Source organism: Caloenas nicobarica, chromosome 6 (genome assembly GCF_036013445.1).
Source record: "Caloenas nicobarica isolate bCalNic1 chromosome 6, bCalNic1.hap1, whole genome shotgun sequence".
Taxonomy (NCBI): domain Eukaryota; kingdom Metazoa; phylum Chordata; class Aves; order Columbiformes; family Columbidae; genus Caloenas; species Caloenas nicobarica.
The window spans coordinates 40,740,859-40,766,202 of record NC_088250.1 but is presented as its reverse complement, the minus strand read 5'-3'; the positions used below and the strand labels follow the sequence as shown (position 1 = coordinate 40,766,202).

At 44.5% G+C, this 25,344-nt stretch overlaps 1 protein-coding gene across 4 annotated transcripts in view; it reads left to right on the top strand.

The window, feature by feature from the left end:
* Window positions 1-25,344, top strand: part of CACNB4 (calcium voltage-gated channel auxiliary subunit beta 4) — a 58,472-nt gene that overhangs the window by 9,957 nt on the left and 23,171 nt on the right. For all 4 annotated transcript variants that reach the window (XR_010606370.1, XR_010606371.1, XM_065637359.1 and 1 more), the window contains exons 2-7: window positions 19,529-19,648; window positions 19,998-20,120; window positions 22,792-22,922; window positions 24,280-24,356; window positions 24,712-24,731; window positions 24,849-24,929. Coding sequence is in view for 2 of the 4 variants with exons in the window: in XM_065637359.1 (XP_065493431.1) it covers window positions 19,529-19,648; window positions 19,998-20,120; window positions 22,792-22,922; window positions 24,280-24,356; window positions 24,712-24,731; window positions 24,849-24,929 (552 nt within the window). In the remaining 2 variants the exon portion in view is untranslated. The remainder of the gene's footprint in view (window positions 1-19,528; window positions 19,649-19,997; window positions 20,121-22,791; window positions 22,923-24,279; window positions 24,357-24,711; window positions 24,732-24,848; window positions 24,930-25,344) is intronic.

The following is a 25,344-nucleotide window of genomic DNA, read 5'->3' as shown; positions in this document are numbered from 1 at the left end:
TTGGTACACTGGCATCGCACTTAGTGATTATATTATTATAAATGTCAAGTTTTCTTTGCTGAACTGGGTACTTTTGGTGTGTATGAGGCTGGAGGATTTTTTTTTTTTTAATAACCATGTCCATTATGGCCATAAATGAGCCCTTTGCACCTCTCACCCCCTTGGAAAGAGCTATAGGGTGAAGTGGCCAAGGCATTGTCCCCGTTCCCCCTTCCTGCTCACAGAGTCGAGTACAGCCCGAAATCCTCTGGCCTACTAGTTCAAACAAAACTTTTTCAGAACCTCTCATCCTTTATTCTCCAAGAACCCTGTGAATAAACCAATGTTTCTAATGGTTACCCCACTATTCTGCTTCTTTACAAACTCTTCTTTTCAATAGAGGACTCCTTGACAGTATTTTTAAGCCATGTTTCTTCTGTGATTGGTGTATCCCCTGAATAATGTATCTATTTTGCCTGGGAAAATGATGGATTCTGACAAAACATCAGCTAATCTCTGCTAAGATACATAGGTCATGAGATACCACGATAAAATTGTATTTTCCGGAACAATTAGTGGTGATCTCAGATGCCAAGAGGAGAATAAACAAGTGGAGCACAGGGTGTGATGGTCCCTTTACCCTCTGGATGTCTTGACCAAAATCGTTCATATATATATATTTATATTTATATATATATTTATATATATATTATTTTTTTAAGTTCCTATCACCACTTTGTTTCCGTTGACCTGGCCCTGCGACAAGCTGCTCAGCAGAGGTACCCGCTGCCATTCGACCTGGGCACTCACCATGGATATGGGCCAACAGCAGTTTCCCACCTCACCAGAGCTCTTGTTCTTTAAGCAAAATTGCTGTACTGACATTCAATCATGTACTTGCCGAAGTGCCTGTTTAAAAAAGAAAAATGGGCAGAGTTATTATACTTCTGAGTATATTTGTTTTCGAAGTTTCTGACAAGACATGAGAAGTGGCTTTATCCCTATTATGGTGCTTATTCAAGTTAAAACGTTCTCAGGACGTTTTTGTACACCGTTAGACAGGACTGTTGGAACTTTGCACTTTTTATCGATCTCTTATTAGAAAATGAACAGGATATTGACAGCTGGAAAAATGGACAAATGAGTTATATTTTGCCTCCCTACATTTTTCCATGCTAATTGCAGTTGTCTTGTTTTTTACTTGCCGTCCTAAGGAGCAGAGTGGTAGGAAGTGCTTCAATACAATGTTGAATAGCTATTGCGTTACAGCCGGGAGTGGATTCATTTCAGGAACACATCAAGTGATGTTCCCTTCAATACATGAGGTCTGCTGTATGTAAACACAGCAGGAGTGGGAGTGGAGGAGGAAGAGAGTCACAGACTGGAATATTTCCTGTTATACATTTAGAATTCATGGAGTGGTGGTGGATGCATAGAAATTTTTTTTGCTGAACGGAATTAAGAAGTTGATTTAGGCTTTGCAACTTGCCATCGAGTGTCATTTCCAGTGCCGATGCTGCCACTGGTCACACCTGCGCTGAAGATTGTTTCTCTATTATAATATTTAAGAACCTTGTGAAATTTTGAGCTCCGCTGTTCTGTTCTGAATTTATCACACACAAGTGTTTCCTTTTGGTTGGCTTAGAATCAGATTTGCACCTTTCCCTTTCACTGTAAGACCTTTCCATCTCATTTTTCAATGAGAGCTGTCCCGTGTTACCTCTGGCTCCTTTCCGTTCTGTATAGGCTTATGTAGTGCAGGAATTTCTACACAGGGTTTTGAATTACGTAGCCCACCCAGCCCTTGCGAAAGCAATTTCCCTGTTACTTTGGTCTCTTTCTGTCCAAGCACATCCTTGGTGTGTTCAGTTATTCTCTTTGTTTTTCTGAGCCTCTCGTTGTCCAACGTTTCCTGAGAAGGGGAGTTGTGGCTGGTGCTCTGTGTGCTCTGCAGGTAAAACTGCACCAGCATGGGGGGAGTCTTTGCTTTACGACTTCCAAGTTACACGTATTTCAGTGTATTTCGTGTGTAAAGCGCTGTGCTTCAAGGAGGTGTTATGCCTCCCAGTGCCTGGACCACGTACATTTGGAAGATTAAAAAAGAGTTTGCACACTACTGAAAAAAACGCTTTGAGGATGAGGGCTTTGTTGTTACTAGTTCAGAGTGGTCCAGAAAAGATCGCTACATCAAATATTTTCCTGTGTGTACAGTTTCAGGTTCAAAATAGTCAGGTTGATCATTAGCCATTGGTTTTATACATTATTTTTTGTAGGGTTGTTGTGTTTTTTTTGTTTGGTTGGTTTTGGTTTTTTGTTTGTTTTTTTAATATGTTGGGTCTTCGACTACATCAGGCCAAGAGTGTCCCTGGCATTGACCAAGTTTGAAGTTTAAAGTCATGATATCTAATGGGTGATCGCGACAGTCATTCTAATATGTAATATGCTCAGTACTAAAATCTATTTCTAAGATGCTTGAATATAACGCGCAAACCCATCACACTTCCGTAGTTGTCATCTTATCTGCAAGAGGAAGCTCCTGTTGTAAGATTTCTTATTCAGGTTCTTGCCTGCAAGTGGTATTTGCTAAGTGGAAAAATATATTCAAAGGCATGTAACTTTGCACAGATATTTTGTGTCTTCCTTCATAAGCAAGAATGTAATTTATAAAAGATATGCGAGATCTGTTTGGCATCAGAATTGAGTATTTTGCATTCCTTAACAACAACAAAATACTAAATTCTGGTCTATATCCTCAGAATAACAACAACAATGATGTAAATAAATAAAAACACTGCAGTGTTGTTCTGCTGAAAACTAATCTGTGAAGAGGTAGGTCCAAAGTTATCACAGCCTGTTTTTCAGGCTGGTTTTGCTGAACACTTTCAAACCTATCCGGCCTAAATAGAAATTACATGTACCCAATAGGCCAGAACTGAACTGAGGCGTAAAACCAACTGGGTTTCAGTGGAGCTGGACTGATGCATTTCAGGGAAGTGCAGCCCAAAAGTCTTGATTCCTGCTCATTTCTTCCAGCCATTAAATAATTCCTCCCTTTGGTTCTGTTGCCTCTTCACCCAACTGCGGCTGCTGCATTACTTGCCAAAAAAGCTGCTTCGCAGCAGCTGGAAGATTAACCAGCTTTCCCCTATCAAACATTTTCAGGACGAAAATCAGCAGAGTGGTTTCCCAAGCCTGGCCGGGTACGTGCTGCAGTCTCGAGAGATCCCAGAAGCGTTTGGGTTGGTTTTTCTTTTTGCTTTAATTTTATTTTGCTCCTTTCTCCTAGAGCAAGTCCCTCTGTGCCTTTGCTGTGCATTGCAACGGTGCTGCTGACACAGAGCTCCGGCTGCCAGGAGGAACGAGCCAGATCCTGCTCTTCTCTGCTTTATTTTCCTCTTTCAGCAGCTGCAGTTCTTGTTCCTGCCGTCAGTTTGAGGTGAATTGGCCAAGCTGCACAATCAGCACCCTCTGGGTTGCTGCTTCGGGGTGATGGGGCAGAGAGAGGAAGAGTTGTTCCCTCCTCTGTGAGCCTCAGCACTTTTTTTCCCCTCTCACTTATTTGGTGTCTCTTACTAATTCGGTAATATGTTCGTGTTTCAGTAGCGTGGCTTGCACAGCTCTTCTCAAACGTTGAGATGGACGTTAAGAGCCGCAGGAGAGAGCGATCCAGAAGGGGCTATGTCAGGGCAGCAGGGCCACAACAAGGGCGATACAGGTACAAGTGTCAATAAGAAACAGCCTGAATGCTGCTGTGCCTGTGATCACGGTGTGTCCTGCACATCCTGGGCCCTGACAAGATGTACGGGGGGTAGGAACTAGGAGCCTGGGACTCCAGGCCCTGTTTCTGGAGAGGAGGTGCATGAAATGTGCTTCCAAGGAGAGGGCAGAGAGGGGGAACTCTGGGATTTTGTACTTTTTACTCTGCTGTGTGTTGCTGGGAGGGAGAGCTGCGTAAAAATCTTCCTTTAGGAGATGGCTCCGAGCAGAAGGGTCCTGCAGATCCTCACCAGGACGGAAGGTGAGCGTGAGTACCCCACGTGGAAGCGCTCGGCTCCTCCATATGTACGTGAACGTATAGCCAGGCGACAGAGCAGGCTCACTGCCCTCTCTGTGTCTCAGAAAGGCTTGGCTGTCCCTACTGCTCACGCTTCTGCAAAGCTGAGGGGCAATTGGGGCAGATGTGGCCTCTGCCACCCCCAGCTGTCACCAGTGGCCTCTTTCTCCAAAGATGACGCTGTGCTGGCTCGTCCCTCCGGCAGGGAGCACTGGCCGTGCTCCCAGGGGGCTCCGCAGTCCTGTGGCTGTGCAGAGGCTGCTGCAGCTCGGTGTGAAGCCTCCTCTTCCTCCTCCTCTTCCTCCTTCTCTCCTCCTCCTCCCCCTGCCTCCGCAGCCTCCCCGCCTGCTGCCAAGCTGGGGAGAGATGCTGGGCACAGGGGGAAGCGCTGGTTTAACAACAGAGTCCGCACGGAGCTAATGGCACACAAGAGGATTTGCAGAATGGACTTGGGGAGAGCTCTTTAGCGATCGAATTCTCCTGCGGGTTTTGTGCTGCAGAAAGTGGGATGTACGGAGCAGCCGCTGCAGCTGAACACAGAGCTGAGCGTTCAGCCCTGTAGCTTCCAGGGAGCGAGCACCCGGTGTGGAGAATTCTCTGCGAGTGCATGTAAGGAATGAAACACAAAACATTGAGTTAATGCAAAAACGTGCTAAAGAAAATGTGAGTTTAATACAAGCCTGCCGGCCACACAGGGCACTTGGGTTTGCGGTGAATTGTTCTGGAGCGTGGAGATCTCTCGGTGATTGGTCTCCTGCAAGGAGTGCCATGGATGCATTAATACTTACATAAACTACATATAAAACTTATATAAACTATGTCCATCCCCAAATCTCTTTTGCTATAGGTGGTAAATACGGGTAATATGTTTAGATCAGCATGATGTTATCATGACATTGAAATATTTTATTATTTAGGACTCGTATGGCCAGCACGAGCAGTTTCTCTACCCAGAATCTGATCCCTGGGGGTTTCGCTTTGTTTAGCCCAGAAGTTCCTAAAGCAGAGCTGACTGGATATGGTTTATATCCTTCCCTTCATCTTTCTGTTTCTTTGGAAGTGCAAGGAATGGGTTTGCATCTGCCTTCGATGAAATGCTTGCCCACCCCAGGGGAACTGACTTGGGCCGATATTGATATAAGGGTGGTTGTGAGCAAGCAACCATCTTCCATCTGCTGGCCTTCAGTTCCTTACCCGTGATTTTCGTGTTCTGCTTTGTTATCTTTGAATGTCTTTCTTTTTTTCTGCTGGGTAATTTTCTGTACCTTAGAGCAGGCCTTGACTTCCTTCTGGAATCGTACCCATTCCCTGCCTTTTTGGTTGCGTTTCAGCGCAGATTTCTAGGGCGCCAGCAGAACCCTTGGCAGCAGTGACATTATTTTTGAGCAGATGGATCTCTTCTAGAAGATCCCAAAGTAATGGCAAAAACTTTAGGGTTTTAAACCTTGTCAAGCTTTTGACAGATTCCACTCCTGACAAAGGCTTTTTTTTCTTCTTTTGGCACAGAACAATATGCAGGTGCTTAAAGTTGTCCTGTTGGCTTCATCTGTAGATTTGTGTTACTGCTGGATGTGAGAATTTTGACGGAGAAGGAGCTTTTTGCACAGAATGAGATCTGCAGTGGCTTTCTCTGTTATGCTTTTGCCAAATCAAAGAGGTCGTGGGTACGATAGTGATTCCTAAAGGATTTTTTTCTTGGTTGGAATGCTTATTGGATGCCAGTAAGAAGGAATACTAAACTATTGTTTCTCCTAAGCCATTTAATTAAGAATCCATTTTGAGATAATACTAGAGGCAGTTATTTAAAAAAAAAAAGGATTTGGGGTTTGAGTTTCTAATTTTTAACTCTTTATTTAAGAGAGTTAACTGTCAAATACTGTTTTATTATGTAAAATGGAGATAGATTGTTACAAGCTCATGGCAATCATGAGAATTTGGGAAAACATGTTCAGGCCGCACTATGTACCGAAAAAATATGACCATGTCTGAAGCTTCGATGTCGACTAAGGTTTTGGCTGTTCCCTCTTCCTGGATTTGCGTTTTTACCTCGCATAACTTAGTACCTTCCCATTTATCCCGACATTAAATGTATGGAGAGACTATTTAGCCAGTGGCATCCCGACATTTGTTTTAAATCAGCCCCGTGCCTGAAGTCCCGTCCAGCCGGTGGGCAGCCAAGTGCAGACCGTAATAACCAGAGCTCCTGGAAAGTCCTCAGAGCCCTGGATTGATTACAGCAATTAAGTTCCATAAAGTGTCCCCCAAGTATTACCTCGGTAGGCAATAGCAAGATGCCCTTTCACTTGTATTTTGCTCTCAGCACGTACAGTTTTTAGATTGCAAGGTTTTGGGGAAGGGAGTTGCTGTTTACAGAGTGCATAGTACTTAGGGAATTAGGGCTTTTTCTTGCTAAGATATTTCTAGCAGTATATAATGGCTTATTGTGAGTTCAGGAGTTGTGTGATGTTAGAATTCGGTCCTTGCTGCAAGAAAAATAATAAGAGATCATAGTGGCTGAAAGATGGTTCCCTGGGGGAAAAAGAAAAAACCCTGGAAAATGTAAAAAGCAAAAAAAGTGAAACGCTGTGTTTGTAAGCCTCATTTATTAGTGCGTAAAGCTCTTTCTAAACCTCTGAGTTTGGAAGCTTGTGGAAGGAAAAAACTAATTAAAACCACAATACAACACAACGTACTAAACCTTAGCCCAAAGCCTATCAGTTGCTTGGCTTAAATTAAGCAGCGTGAAATTCATTTCAACACCACCCTAACAGCACCTCACGATTCTTTCCCATTCACTGCCCAGCGTGAATATTTTAAACGAAGTAATTTTCCCGTGATGTTGCTGAAGATGTAAGTCAGTTTTGGTTTTCTGTGCCCCGGTGAGAAGTGGCTAAAAGCCAAGTGGCCGGGGTGACCTCAGGGGAAGCCATCGCCACCTAAACAGAGCTGCGGTCCTCTCTAATCAATGGAGTCTGGCTGCCCAGCAGGTTTCTTGGGTGAAGGATTACAAAATATGTGCTGTCTGGAATTAGACTTTTGTGATTCAGGGCCTGGCGTGGAGCTGGAATAGCTGGTACCCTGCAGACCTTGTCTCTTACAAACTAATGGGAAATTGCGAAGCAAACCCTTCGTCTGCTTGAAGACTGTTGGTGAGCGTGTGGTTTTCCTAAATCAGCTTTGAGCCGAATTCCGAGACAGTTCTGTGTGTTCTAAGCCACTTCTGTTTAAAAAATGAAAAGAAATATTCAGTGTTATTTTGGCTGTACAAAACCCGATGGTGTGGGAAGTGGTGACACCACCGTAGAAGCAAGGACGCTGTAATCCTAAAAATCCTTAGAAAGAGGTATGTTCTTTAAGTTAACGGTTTGAATAGGAGAAGCATGCAGTGAAAGCAGGCAGGGGGCTGGGATCTCCTCGACAGGGAGATCTCAAGGAAAATTCCACTTCTTCCCTCACGTTGATAATACTTGGCAGATTATTGCAGTGAACATCCCTGCTTTGGGGGCTTTTGTCTTCTGTGTGTGCTTGCAACCCAAGTAGCGATGTACTGCTTTTTGTAAAGTTGAGAAAAATCATTTTAGCCAATGAACGGGAGAAAAGAATTACTGAGATCCTTCATTTGATGCTTCTCCCCCTTGCCAGTGATGCCAGGTAAATGTGTGTTGTCCAGGAGAGGTGACAAGGAGGGAGGTGACGCTGAAGGGTCCTCGCTCCGGTTGCCGCCTCTCCCGGTGTAATTCTGTGAGTCTCTTCCGTGCAAACCGACCGTATTGCGAGGGCAGGAATTGGGAAACAGCAGCGACCCGGCTCGCCCTACCCGCTTTGTTTCTGTGCCATCAGCTGCTGCGCTCGGGTCCTGTTTACTAAAATTACGTGCAGTATCTGTGAAATAGGAACCGCAGGTCGCAGCACACATGGAGGAAGATGAATGTCAGGTGTCCATGTGCGGCTGAACGGTTCTTCAGGAAAATAAACCGTTATATCTGAGCTCCCTAATTTTCCCTTTTTCTAGAGGAATCAGCTGAAATAGCACCCATCCTCAGGCACAGGGGAAAGCACAAGTAACAAACTTCTGCGCGGTCACTTCCAGCTCCCTCTGTGGATTCGCTTCTCAGAAACAGGTCGCGGTCTATCCACCAGAGGAAAAATAGAAGCAGAAAATAAATTTCAAATACTTCAAATTTTTGGGGCCTTCTTTTTTCCAGAGGGCAGTTTGAAGAGTTCCGGATAGTTCTCGTTCACTTAAGTGATTGTAAACTCACATTCTAGTACGTACTTATTTCCCTGTCTGTAAAAACAAGGTTTCTAGGTAAAAATCTGCTGTGTCCAGAACTCCTAGCTTGATTTGTGCCAATAGCTGAATGAAGCTCATCCTAGGCAAAAAGCTGGCAGAAGGTTTATCTGTGTATAAACCTCACACACAGCAGTTTTTGAGGCCTGAGGTGTTGTTTGGCTTATTCTGGCCTTCTGCAGGGATTGCATCCAGCGAAGGCTCTTGAACACCGGACAACACTCCAGGCCTCCCTCAGCTCTGCTTAACTTTTGCATATTGATATTCTGGAAGGCTTCAAAATGGATTAGTAGATGTTGGAATTAGACTCATGGGAAATGTTTAAATACCACCCTCCCATTATTGTATTTACGCTGTATTTTTAATCTATCTGCTTGGCAAACGTAAGCTGGGAAGTAACTTCATTGTTTTAAAACGCACACCCTGGCACAAGCGGGAGGTCTCTCATCCCACGGGGTGTGTGTCTGTCCTTCAGTCCCGTCTCGGTTGGTGCCGCTGCCTTTGTGGCAAGATACAGAATTCTGCAGCAAAGTTTTGTGCTACTTCAGGCAAGACGGGGCAGGGTGGGATATTTTTAAAGCAACGACTAGGATGTTTTGTTGTTACTCCCCTGCAGGCTTTTTTTATATAGATCCAATGACTAAAATCTCACAGAAGTCCTGTAGAGGCAAATAAAACAATAGTGATGATCTCTAGAAATCATTGCTACAGAAGCCTTGTTACTCACCTGTCTACAAACTTGTGTCATTAAAAAAAACCCCAAAAGCCAGGCAAATGACATTGGCCTTATCGCCAGGTGCTTCGTTGCCCCTGTGAAGTCCCAGGGGGTGATTTTGGGGTGATGCTTCCTGTGCCTTATTGCAAAACCCCTTGAATGGTCCTAAACCCGTGATGATGAGAGTGTGATGAGAGAGTATTTGGTTCGCTGTAAAAGAATAAATGCTGATTTATGCACGTGCCAAAAACCTCCTGATGGCCTCTATTCCAAGGTAAAATAAGGATATCTGAGCGCAGTCCCAGGAACGGGTACAACCGGGCACAGGGCAGCCCGGTTTTCACAAAGGCGACGTGGTAATGTGAGTGCACCAGGGAGAGAAAATAGAGCTAAGCTAGATGAAGATGAAAGAGAAATGGGAATAAACTTCAACAGAGTGAAATAAGGGGAGAAATGGGAGCTGATCCCCTTCCAGATGGGCAAGTTAAACGTCCATGATGCTGTAAAAAGGAACTAGGTGTAGGTGTGGGTTTTTTTTTTTTTTTTAAAAAAAAAGGAGGTCCACCCATCACAGCCAGCATAGGGAAGCATGTGTAATATTCAGAAACCTGCTGTTTACTTGTCCTGTGTGTCTCTCCGCTCTGGGGCACAGCACTTGGAGCAAAGATCTCTGAGAAGGTGCTCAGGAGGTGGGGGGGCCTGGGGGCTGGGGCGGTCGGGAATACACCCCATCATTGCAGGGCCTGCTGGCTGAAGACTTGATGCTGCACGTCTGAGGAGACAACGTGCTAGACCACATATGGGAAACACAGATGCTCGTGGAGTTGGCAGCGTGATTAAGTTTAGTTCAGGGGCAATATTTGTCTTTTTTTGTTGTTTTGTTTTGGTTTTTTTTCTGAAGACTTATGGAACATTCTTGGCTTCCTAATGTATTTTTTGGGAGAGACACAGAGCAGCATCTTTTCAGGAGAGCTCATTTCGGACAAGAGGTGCAATTTTATTAGCTGGTGTGTTATTTTCAGGTGTCATAAAACCCAATAGCAGTAGCTTCCCCGGAGCCTTGGGAAGATCACTCAATACTTTCAAGAGCCAAAGTAATTAGAAAAAAATAGAGCAGTGTCTCTATCCTGTTGCAGCATTAGTTTGGTGCCTTTTATCACTGAAAAAAACCCACCTTTTTTTCTCTCCTGGGTCTTTTGAATAGCTTTTATGGAAAAGACGAACCAGGTGCAGAGATTGAAGGAAAATTCAGGCTGGAGGTGTTCAGCTGTTGATTCAATCGCAATTCTGACTGCAGGAGACTGGAATAAAACACAAATCAGAGCATTCCCAGACAGATCTTTGTGCTTTCATGGTCCCTAAGAACCTCATCTACATGTCTTTTAATACTAATGTATGAATGCATTTTTATGGTGAAGAGAATGGAAACACTCTTGGACAAACTAGAGAAACATTTTGTTCATCTTCGTGCTTCTAGCAGTTTATACTGTTCATTTTACCACTGAAACATCTGAGCTTTGTCTCTTGACTGATCAGCGTTTGAGGCTCCAGCAAAGGCAAAACAACATTTGAGTTTACAGTTATAAATAACGTAAGAAATTATATCTATCAAAATGTGAAAATGAAAGGTTTAGGAAAACTAATATATTCAGTGACCACTATCTCAGGCTTCTTTTTCAGTCTACATAGTTCTTTAAGCTGCAAACCTTGTCCATGTGTAACACCTAGTAAATATATATCTGTAATGCATGTCAGGCAAAATCTTGTACATCTTGCCTGTTCATTTGAACATTACAGAAAAGCTGGAGTATTTGGCAATAACTGTGTGTATTACTGGTACTTTTTTTTAAACTAAATTTCTCAGATGTGAAAACACAATCTGTGCGGAACTGAAGGCAGCTTGAGAAGGGAGATGGGACTACAAGATTTTAAATTCAGGGGAAAAAGAGAACATGAAAAGAATGTTAGAACAATTGCCCTATTTTCTAATAATGAGTATTCACAAAGAAAAAAAACATGTTCTACTACCTAGTAATTTCAAAATTGCTGAGGCACCTAATGAGTTGTCTTAAATAAATTTACCAAACATAGGGAAGGAAACAATTACTGAGCATGGAATTGTGAAAGCAGAACTCTGTGCAGAATGGGCCGGCAGCTGGTTTGTGTGTGTGTCAGTCCTTCAAGAAAATGATTTGGTTGGGAACTGAACCTTGTCCTGCTTGGGCTCCCAACGGCACGTTTGTATTGACCCTTAGATGTGAATTGGTGAGAACGTCCCACTAAAATGCTTTCCTATGGTTCTGCTGGGCCTCGTTATTTAACTTCACAACAGCTGTAACAGAGTTTGTAATTCTAGGGGGATATTAATAATTCTAGAGGGTATTAAAAGCAAAACAGAGGCATAATCTCTGCACCTCGTTCTGCAAAGCCTTTACATGTGGGAATGACCCCTTTGGTTCATTAGTGCAGAGGGCTGCAGGGTCCTGACTTGTATGCGAGACAGGACCTCTCTGCAGGATTTTGCTGTGGATGATCTTCTGGCACACACAGATTTTTCTGGCCCTGACTTTGATTGCAGTGCAGTCACGTTTTCATGCCAGATGAATAGATACCCACTGGCTTGTGTTTGTTTCTGACTTCCATCATCTGCCCAGTAATTAAATTTAGCTGCCCGCCAGGTGAGCACCAGCTGTGGTCAACAGTAGTGGCCACTGGTATTTAAAACGTGGGGGGTTTTAAAGTCCGCAAGGTTTGGTTCCTGTTTTAATGTAGAAATACGTTAGTGCTTACCCTCTGTAGCGCCTGTCTTTGTGGCATATTTACAGCAGTAACCTCTGTGAGTTAAACCCACGTGTTCAGTGGTGGGAACAACCCCGGCGTTGCGCAGCGGGACCGCACGATGCACGTGGACCGGCGGGAGATCGGGGTCATGTTGGGTTTTGCAGGGAACTGCATCTCAAATGAATAGTTCTTCCATTAAAAAAAGACGACAAAACAACGCACGATCCCTTGAGTGCAGGTGGCATGTGGCAGCGTATGGCCCTGCAGCCAGCACCGTGCCTGGTCGTTCTCCTTTTGCTTTGCCAAGAACTCTGTTGAGTTTCCGGGAGCTCGTTAAGGAGGTTCGTCGCCTCCTGTGATGCGCGTTGACCTCAATTCTCACTCAACGTTGCAGTGCACTGAGGACACTCGGTCTTTTTTGAATTTGAGACTCCAGTTCTCGATGAAAACATCTGGCGTGGAAGACAGGTAGGGGACAGGCTCACGTAACCTTCCTTTTCCAGGCAGCTGCTTGGATTTTTGGCTTCTTCCACTGTCAGGGTGCGAAGAGACCTCAGCCCCAGCTTGGGTCAGAGCTGTGGTCTGGAGTTAAATATGCTTTAGGATAAATCTTTTGTTTCTGAGTGGTGCTGACATCCCAAAGCACACTGAAGTTTGAGCAGGGCGTCGTTGCTCATCAGCAAAGATGGAAGTATAAATGATTACATGGGGTTTTATTATTCTTTTTAAAGTGAGAGCAAGGGTTGCTTTGCTGTTTTCTGTGTTTCAGCCTAAGACGGGGTTTCTGGAAGCAGCCTGGCCGTGAGCGATAACCGTGGGGCATCCCAGACCCCGCCAGCCTTCCAGCAACACCGTATTTCACGTGCGGGTCTCTGAGCAGAGGTTTTGGCAGCTGGAGGAACCACAAGCACTGACGTCCCCAGTTAATCATGAATGGTTCTATTCAGCAGGGAAGAAATTCCTTCTGGTTCTTGGAAAGCAAAGATTCAAGCCCCGTGATAGTATGTATTTAATCCAGACAAAGTGACTAGTGATAGCCAGGCTTTCCACGATTCCATGTCTTAGCTGAAAAATGAAATTTCAGCTTCTCTGTATGCAAGTTTAGTGTTTCCTGGCAGTGCTATAACACCAGCTCCAGTCCCAGATGAGAGGTCCCTAAGTTATTGAAGGACACGTCAGGATTGCACCCAGAGGTCTACTTTTGATGCTTTGATTCTTGGTAACACGGTTAGTCTAAAAAAAGTCAACAAAACCACCGCAGAAAGCCAGATCCACTGTGTTGTCTGTCCCCTCCAGGGTTTGTAGGAGTCTGTGGTTCTGATTCTGCCGCACAGCATCAGCGTAACAGGGCAGAACCAGCGTGGAGCAAACTGCAACACAAGAGAAGTTCCCCTATCTGTATATTTCTCTGTAAATGGGAATTTTACTAATTATTGCATAAGTTACAGGCTTCCTGTGCAGCAGGGCTTGTGCACAGGAGCCCTCGGTGGGGATTTTGCTGGCTGGCCCCAGCCTCCCAGAGACAGGAGTGTGGAAAACAGCATGTAGGAGAAACTCACATTGTGGTTTACAAGGCCATGTTTGTCTGTTTTCCGGTATAAACAATGATGAGCAATCTCATTTCGCACAAATCGCTCTCTTACACCTCCGTTGTGCTGTATCTCACATACTTGGATGTCCGCTAGAAAATTTTTAGTTGAGCTCCTGACCAGATTAAAAGCATCGGAGCGACCTCTGGTTCAGCTCTTTGCTGTGTAACCTCGGTGTTCAGCACCGGGACAGGATCTTTGGGGACTTTGCATATTGGGTCTTGCAGGAGGTGGGACTGCCCAGAGCATCCCGAAACCTGTGGGGACGCTTGAAGGTACAAAGTGGGATTCGTGTTGTGGGGAGGAGGCAAAGGAGGAGAGGCAGGGCTGAGGACAGGACAGGAGTGATCTTTTGTCCCCTGAAGTGTTTCATGCCGTCCTTAGCTCTGGTATTATTCAAACCCTGACTGCCTCGTCCTTTGAAGTGCTGCGGCTTTGCAAAGCGAACTCTCCGTTATCGCAAAGTGGTTTTTCGTGCTCGCAGCTGAAAACCACGTGTGCGTGTGAACGCGGCCAGCAGAGCTTTCCCCTTGAGCGGCGTGGGAGCTTTGTGAAGCGCAGCAATTGCCGCATGTGCTCGGTGTCTGCGCGTTCCTGGGTGGAGAGATGCGCTCAGAACGCCCAGAGCTGGTCCTTCTGCACAAGAATCCTGCAATTAGACGATGCCGCCCCGTTGTCTTGCTTAATGGATGAGGCAGAAGCTTTTTCTCGGGGCAGGGTATGTTTTCTGCAATGCTTTCGGGGTTGCGATGGACTCCGCAGCACCCTAAATCTTTTCAAAAGAGGCTGCATGTCATCTGGCTTATTGAAGCTCCTAATGGATTGATGCTTTAATTGCATGAGCTCTGTGACAGAGCATTACAAGTTATGGCTGGATAGAGAGCAATTCAGAGCTGTATATTTATGGCAGATGGGAAAAAAAAAAAACAAAATTATTTCCAGCCTCACTGAAGTCTGTATTTTTTTTCTTCTCTTCTGAAACCATAACAGCTAAAGGTCGATATTTTCTTCTGCTCTTTTCCACAAGCAGGAAGGCTGGACCTGGCCGGCTGTTGTTTGTAGTGTCCATGAAGAGGATGCACGTGAACTTTTCCTCCCTAAACAAGCTGGGGCCTAGAAACACCATGTTCATTAGGAATATTTTGTTAGTGTTTCCTATCATCCAGCCACCTCGGCACGTATCTCTCAGGAGTCTCAAGTCAGTGAGCAAGAGGGGCTGATGATTTACCATTATTTTCTAGTTGCTGAATAAACAGACCCCCGGTTCTTTCTGCTTTACCCTTTCTCCCCAACATTTTTGGGTTTGCTTCAAGCCTCGATGTTTTTATCAAAGCTGAATTAGACTAATTGATGAGAGAGGAAAATGAATGAGGGAGAAAATAAGTAATAAATTGCAAGAAAAATTAATTCACAGAAGCCCGAAGTAAAAAGGCTGTGAAATATGAAACGAGTCTTTCCTTACCTTGAATAATATAATTATCTGGCGAAGCCTGTTTCTTTCAAATCGTTAAATCTGGGGTGCACCTGAACTCGGTGCGTATCCTCCCACTTCACAAAGCTCCTGTGTCTCCCAGGGGTCAGGAGGTTGGGGAACAGTTACCATGGTAAGTGATCCTTGAATATTATGTGCAGATGTGGAACTCTGGACATACGTGACATGCCCCACATTATCAGCTTGCTGCTGTAAGCAATATGAAAATAAAGAAATGAAGGGGTCTTTTTGATAAGGTTTTGGTGTACATGATGTGATGGGCAAACCCTTCTTTCCTCTTTCTTCTCTCGCTTCCCTAAGACTACGAACATACTTTAGTTTTCATTGTGTGGCCAGGCAGTCGGTTGCACTTTCCCAGCTGTGACAAGAGCGCAGACACATCCCAGGATTTAGTATCTGTCGCGGTTTCAGTGAATGTGATAATCAGCCCACAACTTCATTGTACGTGGTGCTGTGCAGGCGTGAGTGTTTGTGTTGGCTTGTTGCACGATATCCTGTCAATATTGCACAATGTTGCTGCCAATATTCTGATCTTCAAAACCAGATTGTAAACAGAACTGAAAATTAAAGACAAGAAGTGCTGCTTTTGTCTGGGCAGTGTTTTAAAAAACAGTCAAAAGCTGGACTATGGTGGATAACAAGGATTATTTTTAATTTATGGACTGTTTGTGTTACAGTAGTTCTCAGAAGCCTTAAGCAGATTCCGAGTCCTGTTTTGTGAGTTGAGAAAAGCAAACCTGAGTTGTCCTTGTCCTTCTGCTCTGACCCGCTGTGGACACTCGCATTCCTCGTGCTTGCGGTACCTTACAGGATGCCAGATCTCATCATTTATCTTGAACCGCTTTTTCTGCCCGTCTTGCCGCTGTTTGCAGACTCGTGCCTGGTTTTCAGCGCGGTGCTGCGGTTCAGCAGCCCGAGTCACGGTCCTGGGGCTGCGCCTCTCGGATAAGCCCCTTGCTGGTTGGTACAATGTGCAAGGGAAGGGGAAGGGATCACACGGGTGGGATCGTACCGATCCGTACCGTTTGGCGCACGGGCAGCGATCAGTGTTGACGAGCAGCCCGGGGTGGCCTCGCGGTATCAGCTGCTGTGGTTGAGACTCCTTTGTTCTGACAGCATCAACTAGATCAGCACTCAAACATAGACCACTAAAAGCCAGTCTGGTGAACTGTGCATCCAGCATAGGTAGCTATTTCTATTAAATTGCCTTTATTGTATCCAGAGGACTTGAACAAATACAAAGATGCGAGCCTGTGCGCTCTCTGTTCACCGTTTTCGCCATACAAATGGTTGCTGCACCCCACCGCCGTGCTGCTGCTGTCTGTCCCGGCAGCGATGTGTTCTGTGCCGTGTTCTGCGTACCTTCCAGCACACGGGAGATGAGGGGGGTAGGACTAAAATCCTGGAAAGCAGCCTATTCCTACTGCAGTATATTATTTGTGTTTATTATTATGCCTCTTGATTTATTATTTGGAGAGCGTGATTACTTTTCCTCCTTCCGTTCTGCTGCTTGTGAAGTTCCGTTGTCTGTGAAATACAAAATGTGATGATCAGCAGCTATAAAGCATTTTGGATCTTCAGGGTGTTTAGTGGCTGATAAATGCTAAACTGTTCTTCTCTACCACAAAGCTGGTCTGTCCTTGCAACTCCTGGTCTGTATTTTTTTTTTCTTTAATTGCTTTGAACAGTGCAGACTTTGATATGGAAGATGGGCTATAATTTTGGGACTGGAATATTTGACCATTTAAATTCAGTCTCACACTGATAGACTGAGGACAGGCTGAGAGTTGGGGTGTTCAGCCTGGAGAAGTGAAGGGTCCAGGGAGACCTTATTGCAGCCTTTCCGCACTTAAAAGGGGCTGATAAGAAAGATGGGGACAGACTATTTAGCAGGGCCTGTTGTGACAGGGCAAGGGGTGATGGTTTGAAACTAAAGGAGGGAGATTCAGGCTGGACATGAGGAAGGAATTGTTGCCCCTGAGGGTGGTGAGAGCCTGGCCCAGGTTGGCCAGAGAGGTGGTGGCTGAACCATCCCTGGAGACATCCCAGGCCAGGCTGGACGGGGCTCTGAGCAACCTGAGCTGGTGCAGATGTCCCTGCTCATGGCAGGGGGGCACTGGGGGAGCTGGGGAGGGCCCTTCATCCCAAACCAACCTGTGATTCCCCTTCAGTTGCTGAACAAGATGTCAGTAGGAACAGCAGGCTGTGCAAGGGTCCCCTGCTACCCAGTTCGCCCAGGTGTGATGAGCTGGCGTGCTCTGCACTCTCCCCTTTGATCAGGGAAGAAATATTCTTATGCCTCTGGCGATGCATGTGGTAGCTGAAGTTTTAATCCTGCCCCAGGACCAAGCGCGGGTGTCTTTGCAGCCCGGCCAAGAGCTGTGGCTGGTGGGTCCCATGCTGGCGGTGACGTCCCGGAGGAGGCAGAAGGAAGAGCAGCAGGTCTGGCTGCCCAGCTGGGAAGAGCCGGTGCTGCTGCCAGCAGCCGATGCTCGTTTTCAGGCTCTTGATGTTCGACTTGTTCCAGCCCCGGACCCCGAATGCGTGGCACGCTGCCCTGTCCCGCTCCCCTTGCTGGCCGGCTGGCCGGGAAGGGATGTTTCTGGTCTGTTAAGATCATAGCTGTGTGTTAGCTCACGTTAGGAAAATCCTGTTCTCAACACAGAGGAGACCTGCGGCCCCAGTGACTGTGCCGTGCTTCTGGCCAACTTACGAGTGTGACAAGGAGAATGTCTGCTCCTGAGGGCTTCATTGCCAGGAGTCTTCTCAGGGAAATGTACTCACGTCAATATTTAAGAATCTGTTAGTTTACATGGAGGATAAGAATATCGATTATGTAGAATATATGCCCCTGTGCTGCAGGATATGAATGAGTTTAGGGAAAAAAATTGAAAGACATAATGCCGTAGAATGGCTCTTTTGGAACACGTATAGAGTTACAGGTTTTGGAGCTCTATATGGAGATATAGATGTGTCTTTGATTTGTTGATAGAAGTGTGATGACTTAGAAGTTATTTGTTACACTGGTTATATAACGCAATGCAGCATACGCAGCCCGGCACATTCCTCCTTTCCCTTATTTCAAACCAGAACTGGTGTCTCTTAGCAGTGGCCGTACTTTGTTGTATATTTCTCCTGCTGAGTACGGTACCGGGGCCGGATCCTCCTGATCCTTTTGAAGTTCTCTTTTTTTATGGTAGTGGTTTTGTGTAGTTATTTTTCCCAAGACATGCAAAATATGTCGGTTAAAAAGCTAGACTACAGTGCGAACGGTACGCAGCTCTTTACGCCAGACGGTATAAACTGCATTTTACAGGAGGCAGAACCAGCCCAGCCAAGTGCTGGGGGACAGAACGTGGGCCGTGTGTTACTGCAGAGCATCAGATGGGGACAAACACACACCAGACTAACGACCCAAATGCTAATTAATCAAATGCTGTATCAACAGCATTCTGCAAGGCTGGGGTCTGGTTTAAGCAAAGGCCATTGTTCACCAGGCAGACGTTAATTTATTAGTAAAAACTATTCGCTTGGCAAATGGCTCGATCAGGGACATGTATTTGCTGTTCAACATTTACCTCGAGTGGAAAGTTAGACCTAGTCTTTAGGATTTTGAGATCTGTGTAGGAGTTTCCTCCTACAGTGAAAATGTACTTTGCCTTTTGTGTGAATGCCCAGGCGTACAGCCCTCCATCAGTGCTGGTCTTGCCGGGCTTCTGGGTCCTTAGAATAAAATAGAACAGCCTGTTTGGGTCGGAAAGGACCTACATGCTGAGTGTTTGAGGTTTTGGAGAGAAGGGGCATCGGTATTTCGGATTAATCATGAGCAAAGGTTCCTGTCACCTCGCTGTACCTGGTTTGCAAGATTAAACCCCCGTTGTTCCGTTGGCTCCGTGTAGATATAAAGATCAGCTGTGCAGGATGCTGGAGTCGGGCTGCTTTATAGAAAGAAGAGAGGAGCCACCGCGTACTTTAGGTGTTGCCCGACGACCTGAATAATGTCCCAGAAAAAAAAAATAATCTAACTGTGGCCGTACCATATTCCAGCCCTTAGAGGCTGTTGCGTTCTTCTGTATGTGCTGGTTTTGTTTCGTATCACTGTACAGCTTTTGCGTTGCCCTGTTGAGTAGCTTTTAATAATGTGACTTTTGTCACTTTTTTCCCCTCTCAAAGCACAGAAAAAAGCTTCATGTGAGTGGCAGCCATAGGGGGGAGCAGTTACACACCGTATTTACAAGGAGGGTGGTTCTAACCAAGCTTTATAATACCTTAATTATATTTGATGTGACCGAGCCCTTGACAGTCATGAGTCTACGGTTGTCAGACAGGATTTAGATATTATAACAATTTCTAGACAGCGTCACAACCGAACTGCATTTCACTGTGTCAGTAAGAAAGTAAAGAGGTTGTTTGAAAGTGGAGAGGTTTTTTTCCTGGGGCTTTTGTCTTTGGCTTCGTGGGCTTGATTGGTAAAGCCAGGTTGTTTCTCTGCTAGACTCTGCGATACATAAAACCCACTCAAAGAAATGAAGAAACCAATATTTTAAAAGTATTTTATGAATCCGACTGGGCAAGGAGGTTTCCGTTCCTTACATACATTTTCTTAGTGCCATGAATTTAATTCCAGGGCTCAGCAGATTCGTACACAAGCAGACCCTCAGACTCTGATGTGTCTCTGGAAGAAGACAGGGAAGCGATCCGCCAGGAACGGGAGCAGCAAGCGGCCATCCAGCTCGAAAGGGCCAAGGTCTGTTCCCTGCAGCTTGAATAACAGCCAAGCTTTGGGGCAGTTTTCTTTTGCCTGGTGATAAGATTCACGCTGTTGGTTGATAATGATGATGCTGTCTTCTGAAATAGTTTGACAGGTGAAGTTACCTGCAGACAAGGTGTTTAGGGGGATATAGTGTAAATACTCTCATATAAACCAGGATGTTCTGTAGCAAGCTGAACTCTGCTGGCCTGTGTGAAATTGTCAGGTCTGGATTTTGATGTATTTGGCAAACGTCCTCTCTAAGGTTTTCAGTAATTTGATACAACAGATCAGTTATTGATTCAGAAAAGTTGCCACTGTTTGTGATGCGTGTTTCTGTTTGCAGTCCAAACCAGTAGCGTTTGCTGTCAAGACTAATGTGAGTTACTGCGGAGCTCTGGATGAAGATGTCCCTGTCCCAAGCACTGCCATCTCCTTCGATGCCAAGGACTTCCTGCACATTAAAGAGGTAAAACCGAGATGTTACAAAAGGGAATGTGAAAGAGAATCTTTTTACATGCCAAGGACTATGATTTGAACAGTCAGGGCTGAGCTATATCTGATTAAAAAGAGATCGAAGAGCCGAGCGGAGGCAGGAGAGCCCAGCACATCCATCTGATCAGTGATGATGTGATGGTTCTTCAGGCTTTTTAGAGTTCCAGCACCCTGGGGTGGTTATCTTGCACTTTTTTAACGCTTGATGTTACCGACTCATTGTTGGATTTTCATGTCACGGGAAGGAAATGACATCTATCTGTATTTTAAATCCTCTTCGGTGTGGTAGATTCAGATTCTTCTGTCAAATGAATATTGTGATGGATCAGAGATCATATAATAGAAAGGGATTCTATTGATCAAAAAGTGGAGTAGCAGCAAGTTACACCAGGTCTTCGTAAAGCACAAGACAGACTTTATAAGGGAGGAAATAAGACTCAGAATAATATGATAGGAAAAGAAAATATTGAAGAGGCCAGATACAAAAATAAGGAAAAAAGAATAGGAATAAAAGGGCCCTGAGTATGGCTTGGTAGAGGAAAAATACATTTTCTTGCATGTTGAGCATACTTTCTGCAATTCTTCATCTGAAGTGAGCCCTCTGAATTTGCATAAACCCCTGTTGTTTTGCAGATTTTTACACAGGCTTGCAGCTTGCAAAAACATTTTTTCCCCCCTCTGCATTCTAGGTTTACTTTAGTGGGTACAGTACTCGTCTGTTTCTTCAAACATGTGTCTATCATCGCTCCAGAGCACCGATCTCCCTTAGACTGAGCGCGTTCGGGAGGAAAACCCCCGCTGCTGCACCTCTGGAGGCAGAGCTTGCTGGCAGAGCAGGGAGTTTTGCTTTACATTCTTTTTCCCCGAGAAAGACGCAGGAGAGACAGTTGATTCCCTTGTTCCATTTTCTCAGTTGGCCGCAAACAGATGGAAGTTCGATTTGGGGTTTTTTTTGTTTGATCTGGCAGGCTTGCTTGGGCTAGGACAAGCGTGGTTCCAGCTTTACAATAACGCCAAACTAGGTAAGAAGCGAGGCTAGGCTGCTGCCAGGATGAAACATCAGCAGGAATCGATGAGTTGCTATATTGAGAATGCGTCCTGTGCATCCCATCTGTCTCCTACATGACCATACATTATGTGCTGACTTAAACGGGGGAGCGGCAGCAATTACTGACAACGCAGAGGAGATCTCGGGCATGGCAACCACTGGGGATGAGCTGTCGTCCTCCCACACGCCAAATGCAAAGAATAACATATGGGAGGTGATGACCTAATGCAAACAACAGTGCGTTCCTTGCTGCTTTGCTATCGTTTGCACTGCTCTGATGTTCTCGGCGTAACGCTGATTCCCATCTCGTGTCTGGAGGGATCTCTCACGAGTCCATGGCCCGTAATGGTCCCTATGTTCAAACCATACATGTAGAACCAGAACAGAATGGGTAATCCTCAGGTTCTATACCACTTTAAATCCATTGATTTCGCTGTTTTGCCAGAGGAGAATGCTGGATCCTGAAGTATGTTTCTATTTTAAAGAATGTAAATAGTTATATTGACTTAAGCAGAAGCAACGTATTTAAAGTTAAGCTTTGCTTATGGACATTGTCTGAATCAGGGTCATAACAGCATGAAGAATAGATATTTTGGAAGTCGAAATGATAAAATAATTGCACCTCTTTTGTAAATAGCGGCTCTATAAAGAGGGCAGGTTTTCAAGATGGGGATATAAGGATCACATTTCCCTTAGCCGTGTATGTTAATATTTGTGTGTATGTATGGGTTAGTAAATACACCAATTTATTTTTTAAAGACCTTGAGACACTGTATGTTTCAGCAGTCAGGCACTGTTGGACCTTCCACAACTATTTGTGTGTTTCTGCAAGAACTTAAGTGCTCGACAATATGGAGCCAAGAGAACTGATCATTTTAAGAGATTTCTGTGATAACTTTTTCCCCAAGGCATGCAAGCAGAATCGGTACACTCATGTGCTTCTAATTACTTGAAGGTCTGTTGTGAAAATGTTCATTTAAACACTGAAGTACCTAATGAAGCACAGCGCAGCATAATGTTTTCAGATATTTTTCTTCAAAAGCTCTGAAACAGATCCTTTTCTACCGTGATATACGCTATATCATCGCTTTTCGTTTCTCCATCATTAAAGTTTGGCCAGACTTTCAATAATGCAGAAAAATGTATGTTACTAGAAGTTAATGATAAAATTAAATGTGATATGTTCAGGTATGTATTAAAGTTTCTCCCTGAAAGTGAATGTTTTTTCAGTCGTCATAGATTCAGAAGCGTATGTCTCCAAATAGTTTAGCTACTTCTAGGCAGCGACACCATAAAAACCTCATTTATAGGAAGGCGTCACAACTTTGGTTCGCGCTCTACCTTGGCATTAGCCAGAAACCGTTTCAGTTCATTGCTGGAGCTGCTCAGTGTTCTGTGTTGTCTTGGACAAGTTGGTCTGTCTTTGTTTTTGTTTCTAGAAAGGTGTTTGTAGAGTTTTTCCACCTCAGAAGGTGGAACTCCAGCGTGAGTCTGGTTGCATGGACCAGGCTGGAGTTCAGGCTTGCGGATAGCAAACTAAGGGGATTTGCAGCGTGGAGCGATGTGAAGCGAGGCTGGTAACCTTTGTGTGTTGCAGAAATACAATAACGACTGGTGGATAGGGCGGCTGGTGAAGGAGGGCTGTGAGATCGGCTTCATCCCCAGCCCGCTGCGCCTGGAGAACATCCGCATCCAGCAGGAGCAGAAGAGAGGACGTTTCCATGGAGGGTAAGAGTGCTGGAACCTTTCAAAAATCACTGAAAATCGGTCCCGACACCGGACAATATCTTCAAAGGTCACTCGATTCTCTTTTATTGCAGTGCATTTGGAGGGGTGTTTGATTTGGGATTCCAAATGAAAATACATATTTGCCGAGAACAGGTGTGTTAGATATTGACGCTGAGAAACAATAAAAAATGTGTATTGACTTTAGGAAAGATCGGTAATACAGTATGAGTGGTAAAGACAGACATTTCTGAAGGGTTAGAGAGTTTTAAGTCCCCATGGATTTAAGTCAACTTGGTGCTCAAAGGCTGCAGAATTTCTTTTTCCCAACTGTTTTGTTCTGAAGGTTGTGGTTTCTTTTTTTTTTTTTTCTTTTTTTCTTTATTTCTCTCCATTTTGGCCAAACCCAGACTTTTCAGACTTTATAGAGATGAGCTTTGTCGTTCGACTTCCTTTATTCTGACCGTTCTGCATCTCCACGCTGCTGGAGCTGGTGACTGCAAGTCCCTGGAAAAACATAAACTTGGTCACAGGTCTAGGAAGTAAAACTGATTTCTGATAATCTCAGTTCAGTCACTGAAGTCACTCTTCTGTTGGCTGAATACACAAAATACTTTTTCCTTTTTTTTTTTTTTTTATAATTGCTTTACTACTAGCATATTATTCCCATTAATTGAAAGCAAACTTGAAATGTTCACACAGATAACAAGGAAAACAAAATCTTTAGTGCTGCAAAGAGACAGGGGCCAATTGAGTCTGGACCTAACAGCAGTAAGAGCAGCCCAACTGATCCTGTGCAGGGCTGTCGGGGAACTGGCACACTAATGAACTTAATCAAGGGCAGGAATCATTTCAAGTATAAACCATCTGGGGAAATGTTTTTAGAATGATTGAACAGCCTTAACCATGCTTTTTCCAAATTGCTGTTATGATTTTTTGAAATCGCTTCAAAGGAAGCCAGTGTATCTCAACCTACAGAAGGATTATCTAATTCGGAGAGAGGGACACTAACAGCGTATTTAGGATACTGTTTCAGAGACAGCTTATTAGAAAAATTCTCTGCTTGCGTGAATGGGCACGACTCCACCAAATCACCAATTCTTGCAAAGATTTTCTCTAATCTTACCTATGGAGAATATTAAGAATAAAATCAGGTATGAAGGACAGAGGGGAATATTGTAAAGGGTGTCTAGTGAGACATCCGCACACCAGAGGAGGCTTTCCTGGAGCAGCAATGTGGCTGAAAACTCCTTTACCATGTGATTTCTCATGGGGAAATTTCTCATATCTGCTGCCTAAAACCTCACCCGTTTCCATCTCTGGGTGCCTGGTGTTAATGGGGATCTTTCTGGAATCGCAGGAAATCGAGTGGAAATTCTTCTTCAAGTCTCGGAGAAATGGTTTCTGGCACATTCCGAGCCACACCTACTTCCACAGGTAAGGCAGAATTTTATTGACAGAAACTTTTGGTATTTCTAATAACTCTATTTTAAAAAGTATATGAAAAATGCAGGTTTCCCCCTTTGCTGACTTATTAAGGTGTTTTACAGAAAAGTGCTTGCGGAGGCAGAGAAAGGCATTATTTCTAGACATGCCGTAGTTCTCAGGGAGTGGGAAAAATGTGGCAGCTGCCCCAGAATGGAATGAGTGGCCAATTTAACCAGGGGAGACCAGAACAGAGGTGCGCTGAGAGAAATCAAAAGTGCTCTGACAAAGGGATTTTTCTTTGCAAGCGTTACGGTTGTTATACACCGCGTGTGTTTTTTAACCGAGTTCTCGTTTGGTCTTTTAGCTAAACAGAAACAAAAAGTGGTAAGTAGAACTTTTGTTTCCATCTTATTTATTTTATTTAATTCTAATACATAATTCCCAGGATTTTCCGATGGATCTTCTCCGATTAATGATCTGAAGGGTTGTTTTCTTTTCTAGACAGAACACGTTCCCCCGTACGATGTGGTACCATCGATGAGACCTGTCGTGTTGGTGGGTCCATCACTGAAAGGCTATGAGGTACGTACATTCACTGTGTGTGGTCCAGTGCAACTGTTTTATGATAATTTAAAGTGATCTTAGCTTAAATAATTGTCAGAAACGCGATATAAGATTTAAGAGCATAGTTAGGACCTTGTGTCATTTGGGTGAGGTACCAGCTGATTTTTTTTCTACCTTGCAACAGTGTCTGTTGCTTGTGATGTCTCAGCAGAAGGGCAGGTAATGTTAGTACACTGGTCCTCATTTTGCAGTTTTACTGCTTGAAACGCAGCGCACATCCATTATCTTCAGTACAGTTATTCTTGATTAAATCAAGTGAGAAAAAGAGAATTGCGTCCACTGCAAGAGAAAGTGGGAGCAGTCAAGTTAACCAGCCAGACTTCTCTATACATGTGAAATTTTAGTCAAACTAGCACATGCTTTGAACTTAGAT